The 22,402-nt window shown below is 38.8% G+C and overlaps 1 protein-coding gene across 2 annotated transcripts in view; it reads right to left on the reverse strand.

Annotated features, from left to right (window-relative positions):
• The window catches only part of DYM (dymeclin), a 378,609-nt gene that overhangs the window by 319,449 nt on the left and 36,758 nt on the right, over window positions 1–22,402 (reverse strand). For both annotated transcript variants that reach the window (XM_082641320.1, XM_082641321.1), the window contains one exon: window positions 2,890–2,942. In XM_082641320.1, coding sequence (XP_082497446.1) covers window positions 2,890–2,942 — 53 coding nt within the window. The remainder of the gene's footprint in view (window positions 1–2,889; window positions 2,943–22,402) is intronic.

Below are 22,402 nucleotides of genomic sequence, written 5' to 3' on the forward strand. Positions count from 1 at the left end.
TTCCACCTACAAACCCATAACCCCCACCTAGCCATGAGAATAACATCAAACGAACTGAGGGACATTCTGGAAATACTATACCAGTATTCCTCAAAACTCTGAAAGTCATTAAAATTGAGGAAAATCTGAGACAAGAGGAGATTAAGGAGACTTAATGACTAAACATAACGTAGTATCCTGGAACAGAAAAAAGTCTAAGAGGACATTTGGGAAAACTAGTGAAATCTGAATAAAGGGTCAAGTTTACTTAATAGTAATGTACCAATGTTGATTCCTTAGTGTGACAAATGTACCATATTAATGTAAGATCCTGCCAACAGAGGAAACTGAAGAGGGTTATATGGGAACTCTCTACATAGCTTTGCAACTTTTCTATAAATCTAAAGCTATTCTAAAATTTAAATTTTATTTTAAAAATCTCAATAGATGTATTTACCAGAAAAAAGATTAGTAAACTAAAGACAGATTAATAAAAAAAAAAATCCTACGGAAGGTCAGAGAGAAAGTAAAAAAGAAAGTAAAATACAAAGAGAGAGAAAGAGAAAGAGAAAGAGAGAGAGAGAGAGAGAGAGAGAGCGAGAGCGAGAGAGCCTAACAAGCCTATGCGACACAATGAAAATGTTAACACAAATATAACAGAGACCCTAGAAGGAGAGGAGAGACAGAATAGGACAGAAACAATGTATAAATAGATAATGGCTGAGAATTTTCCAAAACGGATGAAAGACATTAACCCACAGATTTAACAAGCTCTACAAACCTCAAGCAGGGAGGGAGGGAGGAAGGAAAGAAGAAAGGGAGGAAGGAGAGAAAAAAGGAAGGAAGGAGAGAAGGAAGGAAAAATACTCCTCAGCATATTCTAAGATGTTGAAAACCAAAGGACAAAAAAGAAAAACTTAAAAGCATCCAGAAGAAAAAAACTCCATTTTTTTCAAAGGAACAACACTAACATTGACAGCTTTTTTTTTTTCTGACAGCTTTAATCTCAACAAAAATGAGAGTAACCAGAAAAATAACAGAATGGTATATTTAAAGTATGGAAAGAAATTAATGCCAACCTAGAATTCTACACCCAGCAAATATATCCTCCAAAAGCAAAGGAAAAATGAAAACATTTTCAGACCAAAAAAAAAAAAAAAAGAGAGAATTGTTACATACCCACATAGCCCTTAAAATTGATATACATTTATATCTATTAATGTGGAAAGAAGTTCCTGAATACTGCTAAGTGAAAACAACATAGAAATAATACCACTTACATAAAATTGTGCATATAAATCAATACACACAGAATACTGATAAAATTTTGATCTTATCACAAAAGATTAGCAATGATTTCCTGCACTGTTTAATATGGGAAGACTTTAATTTTAACTATACCACTATATTGTTAGAATTTGGGGAATTAAATGTATATATATATTTTTTTGCTATTCTCCAAAGTAGTTTTAAATATAGAATGACACACTTAGATACATAATATCAAGTGAAAAACACAGATTAAAATAATTGAGTATGTGTATTTAATATGCATGTAAATGTATATCCAAAGAATAAATAACAGAAGGCAAAATATTACCAATAGCTATGTCAGGGTTGTGGAATATGAGCAATTACTGCCTTTTTTACATTTTAGTATGCTTTCCACATTGTATTAATAAGTAACTATTACTCCCATTTTAAAATGTTATTTTTGTAAAACCCCAAGGTCATGTTAAAAACCATCATCATAATAACTGCATTAATATCACTGTTACATAAAATTAATTTTCAGCAAACTGTCATATAGGTTTTTGAAAGTCAGCTCTATTTAGCGCAAAATCCTCAAATCTACGGTTATAACTGCAGACAAAACTCAAGGCAACTATTATAATACCACCTCTATCATTACCAACGTAATTTGTTTTTAAAAGCAAAAATATTTCATCAAAGACTGTTTTTGGCAGAGTAACTTATATGGGAGTTAGCCATATAGCTTACATGGAGCATATCCATAAGCTTGATTTAAAAACAAGCTCGTCGTCACTTATTAAGCTCCTGTCCACCAGTTGTTTCACAGATACGTTATCTCTAATTTTCAAAGCAACAGTGAAATGTACGTATAATCATTCACATTTTTTAAAGCATACATTTCTTTCCAATTGCCACCAATTTGAAAGCAAAGTATTTGAGAAATGAGGTCCAAAAAAAGGTAACATTTGTTGACATAAATAATGAATAATGACGAGATGCTAGGCACTATACTGGATGTTTCATATGTTGTCTGACTTCTTCCCATGAGAATCCTGCAATTTAGATGAGGAAATTAAAGCTCAGCTAGTAAGCAACAGAGCTATAATTAAGACCATAAAATAATTCCAGAGCCCATGCACTTTACCATAACACCAAGTTGTTATTACTAATTTGAGAAGACTCCTAATATATTTTCCTATTAATGAGTGATAATTATTCTAGTTAACGCAGCCAGCAACAGCATATATAGTACATGCAGTTGGCAAAGCAAAGGATGAATGATCCATATTCTGTAGGAACTATTTACATGCAACTACAAAACAAAGAATATTTTGGGTTTTTCTCAGTATTTCAAAACTTGTAAAAAGAATAAGCTCTATGGCTTAGTGGAGTCCATTACCACTACTGCAAATAAACCAAGCATGTGTCTCATTGCTGTTAACTGAATGAGAACCTCTAGAGGCATCAATGAGCACCAAGAATATAATTATTAGTACAATTATAATTATCATCATCAACAAAAATATATCTCTTCATTAATTCAATTCACATTGCACCAGCAAAATCTGTAACAGAAATTTTGAAATAACTGTCTCCACACACATACATATATATATACACATTACACACACACACACATTCATTTTTCCTCCTTACCTAAAGACCTGCAGACTGAAATGGTTGCCTCCTCCAAGAGCTTCAACTCGGTACTGGAAAATGAGAAGAAAGGTAATTAATAACTATAACATTAACTATGTACATACTAACCAGTTAAAGGAATACATAAAAATAAAGACAAGAAAGACAATTTAGAAGGAAAATAAGGTGTACAGTGGTAAACAATAATATCAGCAAAATAAAGCTTCTATTCTCAATGTAATTAGAAAATTTACTATAATTCTCAACATGAGACTCCTAAAGAAAAGCACTTGGGGCGCCTTGCCTTTTAGGTATTGAGGCGGGGAGGAGAGGTGGGGCTGGTGGGACTTAGAAAAATTCGAGAAAGGTATTCTCAAACACAGAGCACAAGGCAGAGGCCTCATGTGCCCATTTCCAAGGAAGTACTGATCATAGGATTATAGTTATTTAGAAAAATGCCATTATTTTTCTACAATACTTTCAAATAGTTCAACAACAACAAAAAAGAAACAAGGCAAGAAAAGAGAGAAAACACAGACATAAGCTTCAATAATTTATAAATATACAGAAAAACAGAAGCCAATGCAAATTGACACAGAGACAGGAGAGAAAGACATAAAACTCTTAGATTTAAAAACTGGGGAAGCTACAGGACAGTGGATCCAGCAGTAATTTCTTACATATGACACCAAAAACACAGGCATCAAAAGAAAACATAAATTGGACTTAACCAAAATTAAAAACTTTTGCAGGGCTTCCCCGGTGGCGCAGTGGTTGAGAGTCCGCCTGCCGATGCAGGAGACACGGGTTCGTGTCCCGGTCCGGGAAGATCCCACACGCCACGGAGCAGCTGGGCCCGTGAGCCATGGCCGCCAAGCCTGCGCGTTGGGAGCCTGTGCTCCGCAGCGGGAGAGGCCACAACAGTGATACGCCCGCGTACCGCAAAAAAAAAAAAAACAAAAAAAACCCACTTTTGCACATCAAGGGATACTACCAAGAGAGTGAAAAGTCAACCCAACAGAATGGGAGAAAATGTTTGCAAATCACATACCTGATAAGGCACTAATATCCAGGGTGTATTTTTTTAAAACTCTGACTCAGAAACAACAAAAAAACCCAAACAACCCAGTTTAAGAATCTGCAAAGGATTCAGATAGACATTTCTCCAAAGACATAAAAACAGCCAACAGGTATATGAAAAGATGTTCAACATCACTAGTCATTAGGGAAATGCGAATCAAAACCACAGTGAATACTACTTCACACCATTAGGATGGTATTAGTTAAAAAAAAAAAAGAAGAAGAAGGAGAAGGAGAGGGGATGGGAGAGGAGAGGAGGGAAGGGAAAAGGAAAAAAAGTGTTGGACGGGATGTAGAGAAACTGGGACACTCATGCAGTTGCTGATCGGTGTGTAAAATGGAGCAAGTGCTGTGAAAAACAGTATGGCAACTTTTCAAAATATCAAAAATAGAATTATCATATGATCCAGCAATTCCACTTCTGGGTATACATATACCCAAAAGGACTGGTATTTGTACACCCACATTCACGGCAGCATTACTCACAATAGCCAAAAGGTGGAAGCAACCAGTGTCCATCAATGGATGAATGATGGCACAAAATGTGGTACATACATACAATGGAATATTATTCAGCCTTAAAAAGGAAAAGTTCTGACACATGCTACAACGTGGATGAACCCTGAAGACATTATGCTAAGTGAAATAAGCCAGTCGCAAAAAGACAAAAACTGTATGAGTCCACGTATATGAGGTTCTTAGAGTAGTCAAATCCATAGAGACAAAGTAGAATGGTGGTTGCTATTGGTGTGGTTGGGAACAGGGAGGTGGGGGGATGGGGGAGGGATAGCAAGTTAGTATGTGATGAGTATGGAGTTTCAGTTGGGGAAGATGAAAAAGTTCTGGAGATGGACGATGGAGATAGTTAAACAGCAATGTGAATGTAGGACTTCCCTGGTGGCGCAGTGGTTAAGAATCCGCCTGCCAATGGGGGGACACAGGTTTGAGCCCTGGTCCGGGAAGATCCCACATGCCGTGGAACAACTAAGCCCGTGCCCCACAACTACTAAAAATAATGTAATATGTATAAGGCACTTAGGACAGTGCCTGGCACAAAGTAAAACCTCAATAAATAAGCTACTATTGATTCCAAAATGCAGTGCTTTTTTCCCAGTTAATAAATTAAAATAATGCTTTACATTTGTGTAACCCTTTAAAAGTTTTTCAAAGCACTTTCAAATTTATTAGCACATGAGAACCTCTTCTAATGAGCAGGACAATTATAAACCCTATTTTAATAGATAAGCAAACTGAGGCTTCTGAGGAGTTTAAGTAACATTCCAGGAATCAGCAGTCTAGGAAGAACAAGAACCAGCTTTACAGCCTGGTGACTGGTTTAAAAATTTTGTTCTTTTCTGCCAACACACATGGCACATAGCAAATCCTCCAAATGGGCAACTCTTTCAAGGTCTAGTTTAAAAACCCTTACCTCCCAGGGTTCTCTGCTGTTGCTGCTGAAGCATAGTTTAAAAAAAAAAACAATCCATAAGCACCAATGCTTTTGACAAGAAAATTTTAGAGAAACTATGAAAGAAAATGGATTACTTTAGCTATTTCTAGAACTATGCTGTCCAATATGGTAACCACTAGCTACATGTAGTGGCTGACCACTTGAAAAGTGGCCAGTCCCAACTGAGATGAACTGTAATACAAAATACATACCAGATTTCAAAGATTTTTTTAAAAATAGAAAATACTTCATTATTAATCTTTATGTTCATGAAATTATAATATTTGGGATATACTGAGCTAAATAAAACATACTGTTAAAATTAATTTCACCTGTTTTATTTTACTTTTTTTTTTTTTTTTTGCGATACGCGGGCCTCTCACTGTTGCTGCCTCTCCCATTGCGGAGCACAGGCTCCGGACGCGCAGGCTCCAGATGCGCAGGCTCAGTGGCCATGGCTCATGGGGTCCAGCAGCTCCACGGCATGTGGGATCTTCCCGGACCGGGGCATGAACCCGTGTCCCTTGCATCGGCAGGCGGACTCTCAACCACTGCGCCACCAGGGAAGCACTATTTTACATTTTTAACATGGCTACTAGAAAACTTCAAATACATTCCAATCTAACCTTTTAATTCTATTAGAGCTACTCTAGAACTTGTCTCCCAGCAATTGCAGTATCATGTATAAGAAGTATTGTACATATACACAAAGCTAAGACTAATTACTTCAGTGAATATGCCATTACCTTAAGAATCTCAAATTACATTCATATTCAGAAAGATAAATATCTTTCCAAAGTAATCTTTAAGTTTCTCCTAAGATTGAAAAATTTTTAGCCAAAAGTACCTAGAAATGATTCTATAGTCAACTGTTTGTAAGTCCCTGGTCTTTATCCCTGTTTTAGATATTTTAGATATTTTAGATATTTAGACTCATATAGATGAGTCTGCCCACCTCATATGATCTGTCTACTGTCCTCCCCCCCACTTTCTTCTACCTTCCCACCTACTCCTCAGGGGTAAGCAGAGGCACACAGGCTTGTTCAGCCTGACCCCCACTCCCTGGCCATAGCTGAAGGCTCAGAGATAGGCATCTAACAAAAGCTATGCCAGAGTCTTGGGGAATTTGGAATTGAGATGTAAAGACAGGTTCTCCGTATGGCTGGAACTGGCCTGCCATGCTGAGGAAGCCATCCTCTATCCACTGAGCAGCAGAGATAAACAAAAAGGACAGTCGGGAGTCCTGCTGGCCTTGTAATTCTTGGGACCAGTTCTTCCTGAAGCCTAGCTGTGTTTCTCATCTGGGATTCTATGAGACAGCCCTTTCTCTTCATCACATAAGCCCCTCTTTCTGACATATGCTAAATCAAATTGATTTTTGTTAATAACCAAAAGACTTCTAATTAATAAATCACTGTGGTCAGATTTAATAATATATATTAGTAGTTGGCAAGAAGTGAAAACTATGAATTACTCAGTTTATGGGTTACTCGGGCAAAAAATAAAAGTAAAGACGTATAAAATGCAAAAGACTGTAAAGAGTCTTATGAGGCTAATAACTAGACCACATGCATAAAGTCTGTTTCACGGGTGCTTCTACTTTGAATCAACAACACTCTCTTAAAACCAGCTGGAACCAAGAGCTTCAATTATATACATGTGGCTATAACCTTCAAAAGCTTCGGAATTTGCTTGTTCAACAAACACTGCCTGGGTGCCCAGGACATGCTGGGCTCTGTGAAAGATGCTGCCTCTGCCTCCAGGCTACACAGAGGAATGAAAAATCAGACAGACTATTTGGTGCAGGGGAAGTATGCAGATCAAGCCCAGTCCTGTCCCAACCTACCCTATTAGCACTCAAGGAAGGCATACTGGAGGAAGTGACTCTGTCCTGAAGGAGGAAGAGAAGGCAGTTGGGCAGACAAAAAGGGACGGCTTTCCAGACACAAGGAATGCGTACGCAAAGGCATGGCAGTCACAGAGAGCCTGGAAGGTTCTGGGAAGCAGAGGTTAATTAACACTGGAGAATGATCAACTACAAGCCTGGAAAAATATAACAGATGGGTGGAGTATGGAGTTCAGTTTCTCAACTCATTCTCAACGGAAAGGTATTGAGTGTTCCCAAAACAAAAACAAAAAAAAAACAAGGTTCTGATTTCTTTTGAATACAATATTAGCCTGAAAAAAAGAATTAATCCCAACATGTATTAGTGAGGTTGGTTTAGACACCATTTCCTCCAGGAAACCACCTCTGATCACCAAAGACCAGGTAAGAAGCCTGCTTTCTGTCCCAACAGCACCCAATCATGAAACTGAGCACCCGGGAGCAAGACTGCCAAGTTACGTCTGTGGCCCCCCTAGACTGTGTGCTCCTTGCTCATCACAGCATTCTCAGCCTGGTACAAATCAGGCACTTAATAAAAATGCACTGAATCAAGGAAAGCCTTTGTCAGACACTTCATTACCAGAGGACAAAATTCCTTCCCCGTCCCTCAAGAAACACTTCACACTCCCCAGATTTCAAGGCAGCATCTGCCCCCAAGTTTAAATTTTTATTAAAGTATTTTTAAAGACACTTATTTGTTTCTAAATGTAAAATAATATAACTTTTTGAAGCAGGCTGGTTTCTTTGTCACTCAAGGATGAAGAGACAGGAAAAGCTGGGAACTATCCCACCTCTGCTGGAAAGCTCCGGCTTGTGGTTAGCCAGCCAGCACCTACCATTCTGTAATGAGGCCCCTCAAGCCTGCATCCCCTACACATGGCCATGATCTGAAACAGCACCACAGCTACCACACTTCCTCAACAATCACCACTGCAGATCAGAAGCATCTTGAGTATCCAGGTTATAACCTCCGTGAGAACAGAGAAAATGTCTCATTCATCCGTGCCTGCCCCCACCACGCCTGGTACAGTGGCTCAGTCAGAAGAAGAACACATGGCAATTACCTATTAAATGAAGGATTCATAAAGCTCTGTTTGTTGCAGTGTTATTTCTACAAAGGAAATCAGCCAGGCACACCCCTGCCAAAAGCAACACACTGATTGTTATAATAGAATTCCTTTCCTCCCATCCCTCCATCCTCCAATTTTCTACACTTTTTGGAACATTTTAAGAATAATCTTTCCCATGTGCTTGATGTAGAGCTAAAATGAGGTGGTAAGCAACCGGGGTGGTTGGTAACTGTTGCCGCGTGTTTATAGGCATTTTTGCACAGTACTGTTTAGTTAAACAAATGAACTCAGATGTTCTGGTAGCAGGCAACTAACAATCATCATTTGCAGTAAATAAAAGTAAAATTGAAATGCAAACTACGCCAATGTTTCCAAGACAATTACAATTAGAAACCAAATGCTGTTTCTGAAGGCAGATTTGGGGCACTGGAGGCATATAAAAGGGGGGCAAAAAGGCAGCAGATATTCATACCAATACAGATTAAATAAATTAATATCACACAGAGGTCTTCAAACTTCCTGTATACATAAACTCCACAACCAGGTCAATATGGAAAATGTCATTAATGAGAGATTAGGGATAAATACTTAAAACTAGTCACCTCTTAAACATTTGCTAAAGGAACTAAACTCTAGATGAACAATCATATTGCTCCAGTGGCCTGGTGTGGCTCTGTCTGAAGCAATCCTTATACGTGAGAGCAAACCAGGCTCCTCCTCCTCAGAGCTGCTACCATTCCAGCAACAACATAAACAGATGGATTCACAGAACAGGAATCTCAGTTTTGCGGGCGACACCCCGATGGACAACGAGGCCTATGGGACTGGAGAGCCATGCCCAAGAAGCTCTCACACGCACACTGGAAAATTTGAAACTGGTCTAAGGGATTTTTCCAGTTTTAAGAACCTTCATTGGGCTTCCCTGAAGATAATTCAGCAAGGAAGTGGTTATCAAGATTTTCACAACTATAGGGAAGTTCTTAAACATTACGTGGCCATTTCTGGGCTATATCCTAAGTCTATTCCCTTCCTTATTTAGATTTCATGAAGAGACTCTCCCTCGGGAGAGAACATCAACGTCAACCTCTCACTCTCCACATGCTCCAGTGACAGTTTCCACAACAAAATTCCCCAATGAATACCAATAATACAGCTGGATTACTTCTAAGTTATGTCTCAAACAATCAATGTCATCTCTGCCACCTCTGCTGAGTGCACCAACATACATCACGACAAGGTTAAGTAACTGGGACGTGTAGGTAGCAGAGAAGACCTGTAAGGTAAAATAGAGCAAAAGAGAGAAGAACCTTAATGCCATCTAAAGGAATTTGGATTTTATCCTACATAAAATAGGAAGCCAATAAGCACAGAATCAAAAATATACACTAACTGGACTTCCCTGGTGGCACAGTGGATAAGAATCCACCTGCCAATGCAGAGGACACGGGTTCGATCCCTGGTCCGGGAAGATCCCACATGCCACGGAGCAACTAAGCCCGTGCACCACAACTACTGAGCCCAACTGCTGCAACTACTGAAGCCCACATGCCTAGAGCCTGTGCTCTGCGACAAGAGAAGCCACCGCAATGAGAAGCCTGCGCACTGCAACGAAGAGTAGCGCCCACTCACCGAACTAGAGAAAGTCCGCGCAGAGCAACGAAGACCCAATGCAGCCAAAAATAAATTTTAAAAAAAATCAAAAATATACACTAACTGGACTTCCCTGGTGATGCAATGGATAAGACTTCACTCTCCCAATGCAGAGGGCCCAGGTCTGATCCCTGGTTAGGGAACTAGGTCCCACATGCTCGCTGCAACTAAGGAGCCCTGGAGCCACAACTAAGGAGCCAGCCTGCTGCAACAAAGGAGCCCACGTGCTGCAACTAAGGAGCCTGCCTGCCGCAACTAAGAGCCAGTGCAACCAAATGAATAAATAAATATTAAAAAAAAAACAACAACCCAGCTGGAATAGTATAATATATATATAGACACACTAACAGAACTCTTCACAGAGCAGCGAGGTGCCCCAGGTGTACAATGGTTAAATGTCTTCAATCATCTTCAAATTTGGGGCAAAAAAACCAAAAAGACAATGTGAACAGCAACAATAATAATGCCTCTAGTAGTACATATAATAAAGCCCAACCAGATACAGCCACCACTAGAAGTAACCACTGCTGCCAACTGTTGGGCCAGCAAACTTGGATAAACTACTATTACTAAAGCAGAACACAGTCAAGTACACAATCTTTAAAAATTCTAGTTTAGGGACTTCCCTGGCAGTCCAGTGGTTAAGACTCTGCCCTCCCAATTCAGGCAGCACAGGTGTGATCCCTGGTCAGGGATCTAAGATGTCACATGGTGCATGGCATGGTCACAAAAGAAAAAAAAAAAAATTCTAGTTTAATTCCACTAGAATAATATACCAAATTGGAACACTAGTAAGAAACAGTAACAGAAATAATATAGATGATTCTGTTCCCACTAGATTCACAGACCGGTCACTTTCAATTCTTATACTCCAAGTGTACTACCCTCTTGATTTAACCATTACCATCAATTAACAAACTCATTCCTGCGTACTGCCGGCGTGGGATTTCCAACCATTCCCGTTACTGAAGACAACATATGCTCCCATATAATGGAAAGATTCCAGAGCCGCATATTTAAATTCCAGCTTCCTCATTCCTATTGGTATGACTAGCCAAGATACTTAATTTGAACAGCTCAGTTTCCTCATATGTAAATGGATGTAAGGATGCCACCATCTGATAGGATAGTTGTAAGGACTACGTAATAGCAACGTGTGGAAAGTGCTCAGCACTCTGCTCAATAAATGTGAGCTCCCTAACCCCTCAACAACAAAATGAAATGAATCCACAAGTGTTAAACTGTCAAACTTTGCATATATTTATTCCTTAATACATCTTATAAGTAAATTGCCAGTCTTCATCTTTCTTCCCCGCATGGGGCAGAGGGGAAGTATAAGGCATAATTTAGTAATTTTTGAAGTAGTTTTACATTTTGAAATAGTATCAAAACAGCTGTGTCAAACAACTGTAGGTGATGTGCTTTGATTTTATTTCCATTAATATGTTACTACAGTAGAAGTATAACACTAGTGGGTTACAAAGGAAATCAGTATTCCTTATTCACTTAGCAAAACTTCTCAGTATTAAGTAACATTTAATAACTGGCAGAAAAGAAACTTAAATCTAAGTAATTTTTCCTTCTTTAAAAAAGAAAATAATTTTTATTTATTATTGTAAAAATGAACCATACTAACAACCACCAGGAGGAAACACTATACATCAATCAGAACCGTTAAAATAAAAAAGAGTGACAACATCAAATGCTGGCAAGGATGCAGAGAAACTGGTTATCACATACATTACTGGTGAGAATGTAAAGTGATACAGCCACTCTGGAAAACAGTTTTGGCAGTTTTGTATAAAACTAAGCATTTACCATATAACCCAGTCATTAAACTCTTGAGCATTTATCTCAAAGAAATAAAAACTTATATTCACACAAAAACCTGTACACAAATGTTCATAGCAGCTTTATTCATAACAGCCGAAAACTAGAAACAATCCAAATGTCCTTCAATAAGTCTTTAAACAGAAACAAACGATAGTATACACACAACACAGAATACTACTCAGCAAAAAAAAAGGAACGAAGTATGATACACAGAACAACCTGAATAGGTCTCAAAGACACTATGCTGAATGAAAGAGCCAATCTCAAAATGTTACATATTGTATGACTCCACTTACACAACCTTCTTGAAATAAAAAAATTATAGAGATGGAAAACTGATTACTGGCTGCCAGGGTTTAGAGATGGGGAAGGTAGAAAGAATGGGTGTGGCTATGAAGGGAAAGCACAAGGGAGCCTTGCTGGTATGAAACAGTTATGCATGTTGATTGTGGTGGTGGTTACACATGTGATAAAACTGTACAGAGCTATATATACATGTACACACAAATGAGTGCATGTATAACTAACTGCTGAAATCTCAATAACTTTTGTGGCGTATACCAATGTCAATTTCCTGGTTTGGGTACTGAATTAGAGTTACACAAGATGTTACCACTGGGGAAAACAGGGAAGGATGCAAGGAACCTCCCCTGTACTACTGGGTGTGTGTGTGTGTGTGTGTGTGTGCGTGTGTGTGTGCGCGCGCGCGCATGCGCAACATCCTGTGAATCTATAGTTATTTCAAAATAACAAGTTTTAAAAAAAGAAACATAAAAATAAAGGTATAAAAACTTATACAGAAGAATTATATAAATATACACATTTTAAAAATTAATATATATAACACAATTTTGCTTCAATGAGATTATCTATATGAACGATTTTATAACTGGCTTTAACCACTTAATATGCTGTGGATTTTTCCATATCTATAAACACATAATCATTATTAATGTCTATATATTGTTCCAGTGTGCAGATGCACCATTTTTATTTGTTCATTCATCTGGACACTTAGGATTGTTAGCAATTTTCTGTTATAAACATTGCTACCAGTGTCTTTATACATACATCTCTGAACTTGTCCAATCATCTCCTTAACATAAACTCTAGAAGTGGAATTGCTAGGTCAGTGACACTTCTGTTCTGATGAATACTGCAAATTACATTCCAGAAAGATTTAACCAATTACCATTCCCACCAAAATGTATAAACCAAAATGCATAACTGTGGCTTAACCCATACATATTCCTAAATCTGCAAAATTACAAACCCAGATCTTTTGACACCAAATCCAATGATTTTTATATTCAGATATGCATGTGTTGACAGTAAGCAAGCATAACTTCATGACAAATAACATATTTTTTGTTCCCTTTAAAATTGCCTATAGAGAGGAATTCATAAAGGATGTGACATCTAACTGGCAAATTATCATGCCACTGTAAATTTAAAACAAATTCTATTCAACACCACCTAAATTCTTTCACTGCACCAGACAGACAATTTTTGTATCAACTAACATGGATGGTGGGGCATATCAAGAAACCACTGTACAGAGAGTTTACAACTTCTTTGGATTTAAACTCCGTGTTACAATCCTCTGACATGACAAACAACTCTGGCCTTAACTTGAAGAATGGTATAGTGAAGAGGATACAGAAATGTTCAATTGTGATAGAAAAAGAAAAAAATTAGCAAATACGAACTAAAAAACTGTGGATAATATTTTTCGTTATAAAAAGAGATGATTGGGCTTCCCTGGTGGCGCAGTGGTTGAGAGTCCGCCTGCCGATGCAGGGGATGCAGGTTCGTGCCCCGGTCTGGGAAGATCCCACATGCCGCGGAGCGGCTGGGCCCGTGAGCCATGGCCGCTGAGCCTGCGCGTCCGGAGCCTGTGCTCTGCAATGGGAGAGGCCACAACAGTGAGAGGCCCGCGCACCGCAAAAAAAAAAAAAAAAAAAAAAAAAGAGATGATCAACTATATCACCCATTTATGCAGAAAATGTGTCCAGATGTCATGAGCCATGATTCACGAGGTGACAGAAGAGAAGAAAAACAACCCTGGCCTTGATGGTTAGATCTGCTCTCCACCACAACCTCAGGGAGACCCTGCCATTAGTTCGTGTATGAAAATAAAAAGACCAGAGCTCACTGTTACAGCACGCATCCCTTCATTCATCAACAGAGTACCACTGTCAGATGGCAAGTGGTTTTCCAAAACTGACAAATAAACAAAAAAGAACATTTGTTGGTAGGGGAAAAAAGCTAATTTCATATGAAGCCTGTAGTTCAAGAATACAAGTGTCCACAACCAAAATAAATATATAAAATGGGTCATCTAATGAACTTAACACCTATTCCTGATAACTGTCACACATAAAAGTATATGTAAGAGTTATTTATAGTATTTTAGTTAGCTGGTATAACAAGTCAGACAGGCTACAGTTGGCAAGTAAAATACTCACCATGGGAGTTCACAGAAGCAGCATACTTAGGCTGATAACTTAATTGATGACCCATGACCTATACCACAGAGCCAACATACAGCCCCAGAAGGAATTATTTGTGGTCCTTTAGGCAGTTTCTACCATACAACATTTTTTTTCTTTTTCAACTTTCTCTTTTCTTTTCTGTCAACCCATCTGTCTCATTCTTCTTCATGTGTCCACACTTCAAATTTTTAAGTAACATAAGGGGTACCAATGGAAACTGCCAGGTCATGGTGTTGGCCCTCCGGGATTAAAGAAAGAAAAAAGAGGTTGAATAATACATAATCTTAGAAAAGAAGCTTACCAAATGGTTGTAGAGCAACCTAAAAAAAAAAAATCTTATCATATTCTCAAATGTAGAAGTAATTTAAGTTCCCACATAAAATCAGATTTAAAAAAAAAATTTTACACTACAGAGAAAAATAATTTATTTAAAAAAACTCAAAACTGCAACTAAGTTTTGTAAACATTTAGCAGATTTTCAGTAATTTGAACTCCACTAACATAGAATTTGGGCTTGTTTGGCTAAATTGAGTTGAAACTAACTTTTATGTTATATTTTAAAGAAAGTATTTCAACATGGGAGAAGACTAAGGAAAAGAACTGTTTAACCTTCTACAGAAGAAATATATTCAAAGACTTCAGCATATTAATTGTTGATATGCAAATAAATTTGCTGATTAGCTACAACTTGTAATCTGTAGAGGCCTATATACTATTCAATGTTCTCTCACATTGATTATTTCATTTGATTTCTTTTAAAAACCCTGAGAAGTTGACTAATGAAATAAGAGTATCCTCAATCTACAAGCAGCAGAAATGGAGAAGCTAAGTAACTTGTCCCAGGTTACAACAGAAGAATAAATAATGTTAAACGTCTCGTTTAATACTCTTTCAATATGAATAATATTTAGCTACTTTTTTATTAAGGCAAACCCACATAATATCAATCTAGAACATTACCACTAACTGGAATTTCTATATATACCTAACAGAAGTTATCATAGATGTATCATTATAAAAATTACATGTTACGATTTAAATCATTTAAAAATTATGTGAATGATAAAGAACTAGAAGAAAACAGAAAAAATTAAGTCTAATAAGGAAAGTGGTAAGGTGACAGATGACTTTTTTGTAACTGTTATGAAATCATAAACTATAGTTTGGTAAGAAAGCTTAATTTTTAAATTACATATTGCCTAATTCACAGCTTTCAGTAATTTAGACTGGTTTTATTCTACTTTTTAAAAAAATTAATTTATTTATTTATTAATTTATTTTTGGCCGCGTTGGGTCTTCGTTGCTGCACGCGGGCTTTCTTTTAGTTGCGGCGAGCAGGGGCTACTCTTCGTTGTGGTGTGCGGGCTTCTCATTGCGGTGGCTTCTCTTGTTGCAAAGCACAGGCTCTAGGTGCGCGGGCTTCAGCAGTTGTGGCGCATGGGCTCAGGAGTTGTGGCTCACGGGATCTAGAGCACAGGCTCAGTAGTTGTGGTGCACGGGCTTAGCTGCTCCACGGCATGTGGGATTTTCCCGGACCAGGGCTCGAACCCATGTCCCCTGCATTGGCAGGTGGATTCTTAACCACTGCACCACCAGGGAAGCCCCTTACTTTACTTTTAAGCACACCAATCTCATAAGTGAATCTCAATAATGAAAGATGATAAACTCATAGTTCAAATCTTTTAATGAAAAGCAGATGGGCAGAAAGTTATTGAGGGGAGAATCACACGCAGACTTCTGAACACTGATTTGCTGAACAATCAAAGTAGATATAATTATGAGGTTCATAAAATAAACACTGAAAATTTTTAAGTCTTTTTTAATAAATTTATTTATTTTATTTATTTATTTTTGGCTGTGTTGGGTCTTTGTTGCTGGGCACGGGGTTTCTCTAGTTGTGGCGAGCGGGGGCTACTCTTGTTGCAGTGCGCGGGCTTCTCATTGCGGTGGCTTCTCTTGTGGTAGAGCAGGGGCTCTAGGCACACGGGCATCAGTAGTTGTGGCATGCAGGCTTCAGTAGTTGTGGCTCACGGGTTCCAGAGTGCAGGCTCAGTAGTTGTGGTGCACAGGCCTGTTGCTCTGTGGCATGTGGGATCTTCCCAGATCAGGGCTCAAACCCGTGTCCCCTGCATTGGTGGGCAGATTCTTAACCACTGCACCACCAGGGAAGCCCAATTCTTAAGTCTTTTTCCCTGAAAATTCCACGATAAAATGATTTCAAAATTGACATTTTATATTAATAGTGTCATTTTCAGCCCACAACATACATTCTCTAACAAATTGTTTGTCAGTTTAAGACACAACATGAGTAAAATCAACACGTAACCATGCAGAAAAGCATAGCAGCACTTCTAAAGACATTTTCCCTCTTACCTTAGCAAAGAGAGAATTATGGAAATCATTCACAAAACCAACAAGAATCAGCCCATTCAGTGGTTAAACTGTGGAAACGTTAATGTTTTAAAAGAGGCTATTCAGGGCTTCCCTGGTGGCGCAGTGGTTGAGAGTCCGCCTGCCGATGCAGGGGACACGGGTTCGTGCCCTGGTCCGGGAAGATCCCACATGCCGAGGAGTGGCTGGGCCCGTGAGCCATGGCCGCTGAGCCTGCGCGTCCGGAGCCTGTGCTCCGCAACGGGAGAGGCCACAACAGTCAGAGGCCAGTGTACCGCAAAAAAAAAAAAAAAAAAGAGGCTATTCAAAGGAAAAAGTTAAAGGATAAAAATTGTATATAAATTTATGATAGCAATTTTTAATGCACCAAGCAGAACCAAAAAGTATTTATATTCATGTGATTCACAGACAATTCTATAGGCTGTCATTCAACTTCCAAAATGGAAGAATCTGTAACTATTAAAATGTAAAAATTTCAGCAACTATCATGCAAGATCATACTGCATTTATTTTCTCAAGAAAGCAACAGAAAAAAATGACTTAAAAATTCAGATTCCAACCAACACAGAGAGAAAAGGAAAGAAAGCTATACTTGGAGCAAAACTTACTTTCTCCCTTATTTTCATGCTTTAAACAATGTTAGTTATGTTTTCCCCCACTTAAGCTTTTAGTTTAAGGGAACAATCAACCCTGGGCAAACTCAAGCATCTTCTAAAATAATTTTGCGTAGAAAGGTATAAATAAAACATAGGGAAATAAAGGTTTTGACTCAAGATGTAAAAGCTGAACTTCGTTTGGTCCCTCAATCTGAGAAAATAAGATGCCAAAAAAAGTCTCAAATTATTTATTCCCTTAGTAAAATGGCCTAGTACACTATTTTGGTCACCATTCAAGTAAACATATGATGAAAGAATCAGACACAGTTTAGAAAACAGTTTAGGAGTTATCCCAGGCCCACCTCAATGACAGAGCAGGTTGTTTCAACTTGAATAGTTCTAATAAAATTGTACATAAAGCATGCCAAAGAGAATAAAAATATAAAAGCAGAGACAAGCATCAAAAATTTTACAATCACTTCTTTCTGTCAGTTAAAAACTTGTGACCTAATTCAATCAAAGTTTCTTTTCCTGTTTCTCAGCAGGAAACAGATCAAGAAACTCTGAGGGAGACCTTGAAGATGGCAGAGGAGTAAGACGTGGAGATCACGTTCCTCCCCACAAATACATCAGAAATACATCTAAATGTGCAACAACTCCTAAAGAACACCTACTGAACGCTGGCAGAAGACCTCAGACCTCCCAAAAGGCAAGAAACTCCCCACGTACCTGGGTAGGGCAAAAGAAAAAAGAAAAACCAGAGACAAAGAATAGGGTCGGGACCTGCAACTCTGGGAGGGAGCTGTGAAGGAGGAAAAGCTTCCACACACTAGGAAGCCCCTTCGCGGGTGGAGACCGGGGTGCTGGGGGGGAAGCTTTGGAGCCATGGAGGAGAGCGTGACCCAGGGACAACTTCCCTGGGAGAACACACAGCGCACCTCAGGCTGTTGCAACGTCATGCTGGCCTCTGCCGCTGCAGGCTCACCCCTCATTCCGTACCCCACCCTCCCCCCAGCCTGAGTGAGCAAGAGCTCCCTAATCAGCGGCTCCTTTAACCCCGTCCTGGCTGAGCGAAGAACAGACGCCCTCAGGCAACCTACACGCACAGGTGGGGCCAAATGCAAAGCTGAACCCCAGGAGCTGTGCGAACAAAGAAGAGAAAGGGAAATCTCTCCCAGCAGCCTCAGGGGCAGTGGATTAAAGCTCCACAATCAACTTGATGTACCCTGCAACTGTGGAACACCTGAATAGACAACAAATCATCCCAAAATTGAGACGGTGGACTTTGGGAGCAACTGTAGACTTGGGGTTTGCTTTCTGCATCTAATTTGTTTCTGGTTTTATGTTTATCTTAGTTTAGTAATTAGAGTTTATTATTACTGGTAGATTTGTTCACTGATTTGGTTGCTCTCTTCCCTTTTTTTTTTTAACATATAGATAGTTTTTTTTTCCTTTTTTGCTTTTTGTGAGTGTGTATGTGTATGCTTCTTTGTGTGACTGTGTCTGTATACCTTTGCTTTTACCATCTGTCTTAGGGTTCCGTCTGTCCTTTTTTTTTTTTTTACTTTTTAGCACTTGTTATCATTGTTTTTTGGTTTCATTGCTCTCTTCTTTGTTATTTTTATGACTTTTTAATTTTTCTATTTTTAATAATTTTTTATTTTCCATTTTAATAACTTTATTTTATTTTTCTTTCTTTTTTTCTCCCTTTTCTGCTGAGCCATGTGACTGACAGTGTCTTCACGCTCCGGCCGGGTGTCAGGCCTGTGCCTGTGAGGTGGGAGAGCCGAGCTGAGGACACTGGTCCAGAAGAGACCTCCCAGATCCATGTAATATCAAACAGCAAAAGCTCTCCCAGAGATCTCCATCTCAATGCTAAGACCCAGCTCCACTCAACAACCAGCAAGCTACAATGCTGGACACCCTATGCCAAACAACTAGCAAGAAAGGAACACAACCCCACCCATTAGCAGAGAGGCTGCCTAAAATCATAATAAGGTCACAGACACCCCAAAACACACCACCAGACACGGTCCTGCCCACCAGAAAGACAAGATCCAGCCTCATCCACCAGAACACAGGCACCAGTCCCCTTCACCAGGAAGCCTACACAACCCACTGAACCAACCTTAGCCACTGGGGGCAGACACCAAAAACAAAGGGAACTATGAACCTGCAGCCTGCAAAAAGGAGACCCCAAACACAGTAAGTTAAGCAAAATGAGACGACAAAGAAACACAGCAGATGAAGGAGCAAGGTAAAAAACCACCAGACCAAACAAATAAAGAGGAAGCAAGCAGTCTACCTGAAAAAGAATTCAGAGTAATGGTAGTAAAGTTGATCCAAAATCTTGGAAATAGAATGGAGAAAATACAAGAAACATTTAACAAGGACCTAGAAGAACTAAAGAGCAAACAAGCAATGATGAACAACACAATAAATGAAATGAAAAATTCTCCAGAAGGAACCAATAGCAGAATAACTGAGGCAGAAGAACGGATAAGTGACCTGGAAGATAAAATAGTGGAAATAACTACCGCAGAGCAGAATAAAGAAAAAAGAATGAAAAGAATTGAGGACAGTCTCAGAGACCTCTGGGACAATATTAACTGCACCAACATTTGAATTATACGGGTCCCAGAAGAAGACAAAAAGAAAAAGACTAAGAAAATATTTGAAGAGATTATAGTTGAAAACTTCCCTAATATGGGAAAGGAAATAGTCAATCAAGTCCAGGAAGCACAGAGTCCCACACAGGATAAATCCAAGAAGAAACACGCCAAAACACATATTAATCAAACTATCAAAAATTAAATACAAAGAAAAAATATTAAAAGCAGCAAGGGAAAAACAACAAATAACATACAAGGGGGCCTTCCCTGGTGGCAGAGTGGTTAAGAATCCGCCTGCCAATGCAGGGGACACGGGTTCGAGCCCTGGTCCGTGAAGATTCTACATGCCACAGAGCAACTAAGCCCATGTGCCACAACTACTGAGCCTGCGCTCTAGAGCCTGCAAGCCACAACTACTGAAGCCCGTGTGCCTAGAGCCCATGTTCTGCAATAAGAGAAGCCACTGCAATAAGAAGCCTGCACAACGCAATGAAGAGGCCCCCACTCACAGCAACTAAAGAAAGCCCACGCACAGCAACAGAGAACCAACACAGCCAAAAGTAAATAAATGAAATAAATAAATTTCTTTTAAAAAAAAAGAAAAATACAAGGGAATCCCCATAAGCTTAAGAGCTGATCTTTCAGCAGAAACTCTGCAAGCCACAAGGGAGTGGAAGGACATATTTAAAGTGATGAAAGGGAAAAAAATTACAACCAAGATTACTTTACCCAGAAAGGATCTCATTGAGATTCGATGGAGAAATTAAAACCTTTACATACAAGCAAAAGCTAAGAGAATCCAGCACCACCAAACCAGCTTTACAACAAATGCTAAAGGAACTTCTCTAGGCAGGAAACACAAGAGAATGAAAAGACCTACAATAACAAACCCAAAACAATTAAGAAAATGGTAATAGGAACATACATATCAATAACTACCTTAACTGTAAATGGATTAAATGCTCCAACCAAAAGACACAGACTGTATGAATGGATACAAAAAAAACCCGGTATATATGCTGTCTACAAGAGACCCACTTCAGACCTAGGAACACATACAGACTGGAAGTGAGGGGATGGAAAAAGATATTCCATGCAAATGGAAATCAAAAGAAAGCTGGAGTAGCAATTCTCATATCAGACAAAATAGACTTTAAAATAAAGACTATTACAAGAGACAAAGAAGGACCCTACATAATGATCACGGTATCAATCCAAGAGGAAGATATAACAACTGTAAATATTTATGGACCCAACACAGGAGCACCTTAATACATAAAGCAAATACTAACAACCATAAAAGGGGAAATCGACAGTAACACAATCATAGTAGGGGACTTTAACACCCCATTTTCACCAATGGACAGATCATCCAAAATGAAAATAAATAAGGAAACCCAGCTTTAAATGATACATTAAAAAAGATGGACTTAATTGATATTTACTGGACATTCCATGCAAAAACAACAAAATACACTTTCTTCTCAAGTGTTCATGGAACACTCACCAGGATAGATCATACCTTGGGTGACAAATCAAGCCTTGGTGAATTTAAGAAAACAGAAATTGTATAAAGTATCTTTTCCAACCACAATGCTATGAGACTAGATATCAATTACAGGGAAAAAAATCTATAAAAAATACAAACACATGGAGGCTAAATACACTACTAAATAACCAAGAGATCAATGAAGAAATCAAAGAGGGTATCAAAAAATACCTAAAAACAAATACAATGAAAACACAATGACCCAAAACCTATGGGATGCAGCAAAAACAGTTCTAAGAGGGGAGTTTATAGCAATACAATCCTACCTCAAGAAACAAGAAACATCTCAAATAAACAACCTAACCTTACACCTAAAGCAATTAGAGAAAGAAGAACAAAAAAACCCCAAAGTTAGCAGAAGGAAAGAAATCAATAAAGATCAGATCAGAAATAAATGAAAAAGAAATGAAGGAAACAATAGCAAAGATCAATAAAACTAAAAGCTGGTTCTTTGAGAAGATGAACAGAACTGATAAACCATTAGCCAGACTCATCAAGAAAAAAGGGAGAAGACTCAAATCAATACAATTAGAAATGAAAAACAGAAAGTAACAAATGCCACTGCAGAAATACAAAGTATCATGAGAGATTGCTACAAGCAACTATGTGCCAATAAAATGGACAAACTCGAAGAAATGGACAAATTCTTAGAAAAGCACAACCTTCTGAGCCTGAACCAGGAAGAAATAGAAAATATAAACAGACCAATCACAAGCACTGAAATTGAGACTGTGATTAAAAATCTTCCAACAGGGCTTCCCTGGTGGCGCAGTGTTTGGGAGTCCGCCTGCCGATGCAGGGGACGTGGGTTCGTGCCCCAGTCCGGGAGGGTCCCACATGCCGCGGAGTGGCTGGGCCCATGAGCCATGGCCGCTGAGCCTGCGCGTCCGGAGCCTGTGCTCCACAACGGGAGAAGCCAC

This window comes from Mesoplodon mirus, assembly GCF_964341445.2.
Source record: "Mesoplodon mirus genome assembly, chromosome: 13".
NCBI lineage: Eukaryota > Metazoa > Chordata > Mammalia > Artiodactyla > Ziphiidae > Mesoplodon > Mesoplodon mirus.